The sequence below is a fragment of the Nematolebias whitei genome, chromosome 13, assembly GCF_014905685.2.
Source record: "Nematolebias whitei isolate Nwh7 chromosome 13, NemWhi1, whole genome shotgun sequence".
Taxonomy (NCBI): domain Eukaryota; kingdom Metazoa; phylum Chordata; class Actinopteri; order Cyprinodontiformes; family Rivulidae; genus Nematolebias; species Nematolebias whitei.
This window is the reverse complement of record NC_056510.1, coordinates 47,995,594-48,004,571: the sequence shown is the minus strand read 5'-3', so window position 1 is coordinate 48,004,571 and position 8,978 is coordinate 47,995,594. Positions and strand designations below refer to the sequence as shown.

Genomic DNA, 8,978 nt, shown 5'->3' with positions numbered 1-8,978 from the left:
CGCCAAGTTCTTTTAAAATATGAAAAGTCATTTTCAACTGACCCAGAAATCATCAAACTTCAGAAGTTGGATGGTCCTGCAATTAACTCGATGATACTGTATCTGACTGACCCAGACAAATACACTCCATCGAAAGGTGAACTGGATTCCAATCCAGACCTTAAAGTCCTCTTTCAGCTGCGCAAACAGTTAAAACTACTCAAGGACAGCCGAACTTTAGCTCAAGGAGCGACGTCCTCACCCGTGTTCGCGGTCTCCCATGACCGAAGGGGGGTGACGCCAGTTAGGATTATGCTACCAAACGCGATAACGTGAGCAAATCTGACATCCAGAGTGAGTGGCGCACCGAAACGTCGTTTTCTAGTTGCTTAATCACTGCTTTTGTCAATGTTGAAACGTTGTTTTACTGGTTGCTTAGTCACTGTTTTTGTCGATGTTGAGACATCGTTTAATTGGTTTTTGGTATTGTTTCTGAACACCCCAAGCAAGAATGAATTTTGTTGTGTAGTTAAGTTAGAGACTAAGAGGCCTTTAACCATGCCAACATGCAGTTCATTTGTTAAATTGCAATCTTTGCGGAGTCAATACAGATTATTGCTACCTTAAGTACCATAATCTACATTGGTCTCACAACGCTTAAGCCGAACCTACTCGAACAATTCTATTCGGGGGGATAGCTAATTCTTTTTGATGAGTCTCGCCATAGACTTCCAAAACATTTATGGGGAAACCAAACACCCAATCTCAAGTCGTTTGTCTAATAGACAACAGACAATTGAACCAAACTATATTTTACCATGTAAAGCTAACTTAAACCAAGTTAGGAATGGAAAATAGTTTGGAACACTCTTCTATAGGTATAAACCCCTATAGTTACCCTTTTCAGCATGTTCCACCCCTTAACTGGTAGCTGTAGCTGTTCCTAATCATAATAGCTTACACACCAGGTGCATATAGTTTAAGGCCTTATGTAAAATCCCCTTCATAAGCCCACCTTAAACCACATAATTGCATGTCACATTTGAACCAGAACGGCACAGACTGGACATCCACCCAGCGACGACCTTCGCTGGAGGAGACCTGCAATCCTGACGTTGGTCTCCACTCTTCATCCAGTGGCCGCATCTTCAGTTCAATCCAAGGGAACCCCTCTGTATGCTGATCAATCAACACCTCCAATCGTTGTGGATTTACCGTTGTGGATTATATGACTTTTTCCAATGGATTACAGACTCTGTTTCCAAGGGGGTTAAAGCATTGCTACAATGGAATTACCAACAACATTATGGAATTATCATCAACACAATGGAATTACCAAGAACATTGTGGATTACATCCTTTGACTTTTGTTTTCCTTGCGGGATTACATCAAGCTCAAGAACATTCGAAGGTGTAAGTTCATGTTGGAATTCATCCCCATGGACAGGCGATGATTTCCAAAGGGGGGACAGTAGTGAACTAGGCCTGAAGGTCAAGTCCTGACCTTAAGGACCATATGGGACAATAAACTGTCATTTCATTGATTTGAATCCAGAAATACAGGTTGACCCATCCTGAGACTTTCTTTCTTGAATTAATCAAGTAAAAGAAGACTATTTTCTATTATCATTACTATTTTACAAATGTTTGATAATCAAATTGTGTTAGTTCAAACAATGTTTAAATGTTGAAGTGAACTACTCATTTTTAAATCAACTGTGAAACAGTAATAACGATTTTTAATCCTCATTCAAAGAAGAAATCAAGTTAATGATGCATTGTCTGATTTTCTGTCTTCAATGAGCAAGTGTGTAAGTTGGTCAAAGTTCAAATTTCGGTCAACTGCAAGTTTACTGAAAAAGAAATGTCATGTTTAACTTTTACAGCAAGATACTAGAGAATTGACTCCACGAAGTCTGAAGTTCTTCATAATATCTTTTGTCTGTTCTTAAACAATCTTAATCTTTTTCCTTGACTTTTCATAACACCTTACATCACAAAACACACCTCTGTTTTGGTCCATCGACCAATCAGAAACTCCCAAATGAACCGGAAATAGAGCTCTTTAAATGTTGGTACTTTCTAGTTCAACCCAGTTAGAGTTGGAGTCAGAAGTTGGAGTAGATGGAGAGTGCTGCAAGAGGTTCCACTTCCTAGTTAGCAATTCCAGAATTCATGAAGGCTGGAATTCAGGATGCTGGAGGAAGAAAAATCAAGCTGAACGAGAGAAGATCTGGGAATTATGAAATGTCTGTTCTGGATTATCTCACGACTCCCGAGGTTTAGCTGTTCTTACGGAGACGCTGAAAGAGTTGAAAGGAGAGCTCTACACCAACGCTGAAACTATCATCTGCAAAGGTAAAAGAGTCGATCTCAACCAAAGCGTACCGTTGGGCCAAGCTGGAAAAGAAGGAGCGTGCTGGTTCTGGTTAGGACAGACAAATTCCCTCACACATCTCTCTCAACTTAAACTTCATTTCCCATCTTTAAAATTCTTCTATCTGCTAAAAATCATTACAGATATTTTTAGAAATGTCTGAAGCAAAGTTTTTCAATCACCGCCATGTGATTAATGTCTGCTGTTCTGCTGGAAGTGAGAAAACAATCGCCGTATTGTTTACTTCCTGTAAAACTGATTAATAAGCTGTCGTTATTTTCAATTTTTGCCAATTAATGTAAATGTGTGATGTGTTAAACTTGATTCTGTTAATAAATGACCCACTGTCGTTGGTGAGTCAAAGATAATTAACGTCTCACGTCCACATTTTATTAAATTCAGATGCACGTCATTATACAGTCCAGAAAAATGAAAGAATCCGTTTTATCTATGAATATATGACAGCATATGTTCATACTACATACAAATAGACAATGTAAGATCTAACCTAAGCAGTATTTCATGTGGAGTGCCACAAGGCTCTGTACTTGGACCTAAGTTGTTTATTTTGTATGTAAATGATTTGACGGAGGTGTCCAGTATCCTTAAATGTGTTCTCTTTGCTGATGATACCACTTTCTTTTATTTGGGTAAAGACTTGGAACAGATGTTTGAGTTGATGAAGATGGAGTTTGTCAAAAATACAAACTTGGTTTAAATTAAACAAGTTATCATTGAACCTTGATAAAACTAATTATATTATATTTAGTAAAAAAAAGACAACTGTCGATGTTCCTTTTAGAGTTGATGGTGTTGAGATATGCAGAGTAGGTGAGGTGAAATTTTTGGGTGTAATTATTGATGATAAACTGTCATGGAAACAGCACATAAATTCTGTAAAAACTAAAATATCTAAATCCACCGCAGTACTGTATAAAGTAAGGGACTTATTGAATGATAAAGCCTTGTATTTGCTGTATAATACAATTATAGTCCCACATTTAATTTATTGTGTTGATGTTTGGGGAACAGCATGTAAAACTATAACGATGCCTATTTTTATTTTGCAGAAAAGAGCTACAAGAATTATCACAAGAAAGCATTATTGTCATCCATCTAGTATTTTATTTTATCAATTGAAATTACTGAAGTTTCATGATTTGGTTAACTATAATATTCTTTTAGTACTGTATAAAGCTCAGAACTACACACTACCTTCAAATATTCAAACTTATTTTGTAAAAAGGAAAAGTTGCTATAATCTTAAGGGAACAGACATTTTTGTTAAACCACAGTACAGAACCAGTTTACAGGGGCGGTCTACTTCAATTCAGGGAATAGGTCTGTGGAATAGTTTGGAAAACGATGTAAAAAAAAGTAAAGTCATTGCCTATATTTAAGAAAATGATTAAGATTAAAATTTTGGAAAGATACATATAAATAAGTAAAATTGTGATGAGTTATTTATTTTGTTATATTACTTATAGATGATTATTGTTTGAATTGATTGTTTGAATTGATTTTGTTTTAAACAAGGGGCAGATATGATAAGATTTTTTCTTCTTCTGCTACCTTTCATTTTATGACGTTTTTTTTTTTCATTTGGTTTCTAAATTGTTTTTGTGTTTTAAATATGAAATGAATAAAAATGACAAACAAACAAACCTGTTGTTCTGTCTGTACAGCACTTTGGTTGGCCTTGTCGCTGTTTTAAGTGCTCTATAAATAAAATGGTATGGTATGGTAAACAGCACAACATTTGTTTTCTAAACACAACGTCCCAGTGGCTTTTAAACTCAAAAATACATTACGGCTAAGACTGGTTCATCCCAAAGATCCAGTTCCCCGGCACAAACAATAATCATATTGTGTATGCTGTTCAGTGTCAGGAGGGTGATCAGTCTTACATCGGGGAAACTAAACAGTCACTGGCCAAAAGGATGGCCCAGCACAGAAGATCAACATCATCAGGCCAGGACTCTGCAGTCTACACTCATCTCCAGGTCAGCGGTCACTCTTTCAGGGATGAAGATGTTCACATCCTGGACAGAGAGGAACGATGGCTTGAGAGAGGAGTAAAGGAGGCCATCTTTGTGAAAAGAAATTGTCCATCGTTAAACAGGGGTGGAGGCCTCCAGGTTCAACTGTCCCCCTCTTACAATGCTGTGATTGCTAGTATCACTCAGCCCTCTGTGAGTAGTAAACAGCCATCAGGTGCTAATGATCCATTGTTAGGCTGATGGTCCTTCTTGAGCATGTGAGCAGCTGGTTTTGGTTGTCAGCAGCAAACTGGTTGATCCACTCTGAGAAGGTGCTATTTAAGAGACTGAGCTGAATACAGCTCCTCAGACTGAGGAAGTCTTTCAGATGAAAGACGAAACGTTTCTACTGTTTTGGTTTTTGGAACTCATCCAGAGGACCAGACTTAACTTTTTTAGATTCTGCTTTGTTAGTTCCATGTTTTTTCTAGGGATGCACCGATCCACTTTTTTTACTTCCGATCCGATCCCAATACCTAGATCTGAGTATCGGCCGATACCGATTCAGTTCCGATATCATGATCATCATTGATTTTATATGAGGCTGTAATAATCTCCTCTCAAGTACAATTTGTACAAATATATGCATGCATGTCCAAAAAGGCAACTTGAGGTAAGTTTTATTAATATTGGATAAGTTTTAAAGTTAGAATTAAATTCTGCTAACACAAAACATGTTTCTTTTTATTCCTAGCTTTAAAGTGGATATTAAAGTGATTAATTTAAGTGATTGTTTAAAGTTGTTTTATATTTTATAAGGGGCAGATATAAGAATTTTTTCTTCTTTCTGCACTCTTTTCATTCAATGTTTTCTTAAATATTTTGTTTCATTTAAATGAATGAATAAATAAATTAAATTAAATAAAATGTTAAATGGCTTCAAACACCTGCTAAGTTCATGGCATAAACCAACAGACATGTTCCTGTTTTTAGTATTTTACATCACTTTATAATGTAGCTGTTTTTGTTTTTAATATATGTAATTTTCAAATCATACGTTTTTTATGATTGTCTACTGTTGTACTGATAAATATCTCCTGGAGGGTAAATTATATCTTGGCTGCAAGTATCAAACTGTGAAATCCTTCATTTTCTACAACTGATAGTGGTTGGTCATTAATTATGATGAAGTTTAGCAACTTCTCTGTAAACATTTGAGCTCCGTGGCTTCAGCTACGTCTTCTTCTTGTTCAATCCGAAGCAGGCAGCCTGATTTGGGGCAGCCCCGCTCAGTCTGTTCCTCCTCAGAGACAGGCAGACTTAGCGGGGCAGATTGGACGCAGCTGGCCGGTGTTGAGTCGACTCTTTTGGTTTGACCAAAGAGCAGCGCCCCGCTGAAGCCACGGAGCTCGAATGTCCATCGTAAAACTAACTTTACCGTGGTTTAATGTGGCGCTTTGGCTCTGCAGACATTGCACGTTGCTGTCTTGTTTTGTGGTGTTTAGTGTAAAATACTTCCACACAGCGGACGTTTAGATGAAAAGTTGGTTAGCTGTTAGCCACAGTGCTGCTAACTCAGCCCTCACGTTGTAGCTGCTGCAAACTATGAAATGGATTTCCTGAATGTGAGGCGGGTCTTATTACTCTGGGTTCATGAGACACGCCGCCGTTCATGAAATCCATTCCATAGTTTGAAGCCAACATGCATCATGGATCGGAAATATCGGCAGGTGGATCGGAAAAATCCGATACGTAAATTATGCTGGTATCGGAGGCCGATACGGATACTGGATCGGATCGGCCCCATCCCTAGTTTTTTCCCAAATTTTTCACTCTATTAAAAACAGTTCAAGTAACTGACAAGGGTTTTTAAGTCAGTAAATTTAAGCTATCCTTTTCTAGTTTATTTTAATAACTGCTGCTTATATTTTCATACTTGTTTTATTATATTTCCAATACAGCTGAAATGGTCAATGCTAACATGAACTATCCAGATGATTACTTCTCCTGGTCATAGTGAGCTAAATATGTTGGTGTCATACACAAGTTGTGTATAGTGGCAGGCACAGTTCTTATGTAAAACTGATTATTTCAAATGTAGCTCTCTTACCATGATTCTGCAGCTCTGGATATTTCTTCCTGCATTCTGTACAGCTACCTATGGATGATTTTGTGTTACAGGTTATAAATAAAGTTTGTGAGCTTCTGTATTTTCTGCACATTTGCATTCCCACAATGAAATTGAAGCCCTGATTTCTATTACAGAATCCACTTCATCAATATCTTCAGTCATCCAAAAATATATTAAATGTAAAATATCCACCCACCCCACAAAAAAACACCTTTAGTCCAGTGCTTTTCAAATATCTTATCACTAACTAGCTGATAAATGTAATAAATGAGTGAGAATCAGCCACAAACCAGAAATACAGAAATTGTGTGACCCCACTGAGACCAGAACAAGAAATGTAAAAAGTTCAGCCATGTTGGGCTTGGTTGCTTTTCTGAATTAAGACGTCCTGAGAGAAGGGGTAATTAGCGCTCAGTTATCATTTTACATCGGTCTTTGACCACAACTTGTAGTTCAATTCAATTCAGTTTATTTATATAGTGGCAAATCACAACAAAGTTGTCTCAGGGCACTTTATAGAAACATTCACATAAAAGCCAATTAGTAGTTCTCTATCTAAGGAATCCAGCAGACAAGATGAATCTTGGCTTCGTTGCAGTCTCCCATCCTGAGCAAGCACAGTGGAGACAGTGGAAAGGAAAACTCCCTTTAACAGGAAGAAACCTCCAGCAGAACCAGGATCAGGACAAGAGACCATCTGCTTTGACTGTAGTGAAGATATTTAAGAGATATTTAGGCATAACAACATGAGGACTATGCTGGTGAAGATTCTCAGTCATCCAGGACATGATGAATTCAAAAAGCGTTCAATACAAAAACAACTGGACTTTATTTGTCAAATAAAGTCCAGTTGTTTTTGTATTGAACGCTTTTTGAAAACATGAGGACTACCGATAAATATACTGATCAACATGGACACGTGGTTAGAACCTCATTTGGCATAATTAGAATTAAATTTCTTTGAAATTCTTGGACCATGCTACAGTTTGAGGATTTACTTGGAATTAGTTGCTTGGCAGGACACTGGCATCACAGTCCACAAACACCAAATTTCTACAAAGATGTGTGCAGATAATGCATGAGATGTATAAGCTCCAGATATAACATACAAGCCTGTTTAAACACACATTACATTTTTTTTCTAAGCAGCCCGAGTAATTACAATTCTTTCAATTAAACAAGATCTGCCTGCAAGAACAGCACAGCAAAAATGGAAACAAGGTGATAAAACAATTAAAACCAGAGGAGAAACAAAAAGTGGAAGCATTCAAAGCAGAAAGCACGAGGGATGAGGGAACACCTGCGCTGACGTGTATTTAAATAGTCCATCGAGTGTGCTTCGTTCTACACTACCACACCTACACTGTCATAACAGGACACTCAAACCAGTATCAGGACACCTGCCTTCAGGGCCAACAGGGAACACAAAAATCATATCTGATGAGAAGAAAAACTTTTTAAAAGACATGAGACCGTTTGCAATGATTCTCTTAGTTCTTACCTGTGTCTGTTCTCATCATGTCCTCCTTGTCCATGTATGATCACCTGTCCTGAACTGTGCTTCCCCTCTTTTGGCGAGTCAATGTGTGGGATGAGCACATCCTCCAAGCCAAGGTCAAAGCGCTTGTGCTTGGAATTGTCTGGGAGGAAAAAGAAGGCTCCAAAGCATAAAGTGATGAAGGCACTCAGGATAAGGAGGAGAATGAACTTCTCTGACAGCCTCAACGTCGCTCTGTGGTGTGGGAAAGAGGAGGCACCTGGTGACAAAGTGGGTATCCTGCGGCCCGACAGGGGCAATAGAGCCGGTGTAGTCATAGTTTGACAGCTGAAGTACAAAAAAGAACTTGTATGCGAAGGTGGGTTTTACAGGTGCCACAGGTGAGGTTGTAGACCATTAATTATCTCATCCCTGCTTTGGAAAGTCCGGAAACAAAACAGGACCTATGAACCTCAGCGAAGAAGTAACCAGTCAGCCAAAAAATGGTCATGACGAATCTGGAAAAAAGGCCACATGACAAACAAAGAGTTTGTGTGTTACTTGGAAATCAATGACATCTATATAGAAAATTGTCAGAAATGTTATTTCTGCTATTATCTGTCCAGATACTAGTACTTTGACATGCTTTAAATTTGTTATTTTACCACCATCTCACCAACTCCCTGACAGGATCATTCTAAGATGCAAAGCTTAAAAACATTTTAAAATAAAGAAATAAAAAACACATAACTTCAGAAAACTGACTGTTGTTTGTTAAGTTACCTGCAGCATCAAAATAATAAAAAGCAATACTTTTCTGTGCCATGTGTTGTGTGATGTGGTACCACAACATAACCTTTAATCCTTCGGCTGAGAAAAATGAAACGCATTATTATTATATAAGGTATGAAGGGGCTGTGCCATGTGTGTGTGTTGTGGAAACACTGCGTCCTGATTTACAGTATCCTTATTCTGCATATTGATTATGTATCCTGGATTATTGAGCATGCATCAGGATGTTATTCTGCATATTGA

General features: G+C 37.9%; 1 protein-coding gene across 1 annotated transcript in view; it reads right to left on the bottom strand.

Moving 5' to 3' along the window:
• man1a2 (mannosidase, alpha, class 1A, member 2) overlaps positions 1 to 8,978 on the bottom strand; it is a gene marked incomplete in the record, with an annotated part of 364,168 nt that overhangs the window by 354,317 nt on the left and 873 nt on the right. The window contains 1 exon segment of the mRNA XM_037687118.1: positions 7,968 to 8,461. Within this exon segment, the coding sequence (XP_037543046.1) occupies positions 7,968 to 8,281 (314 nt within the window).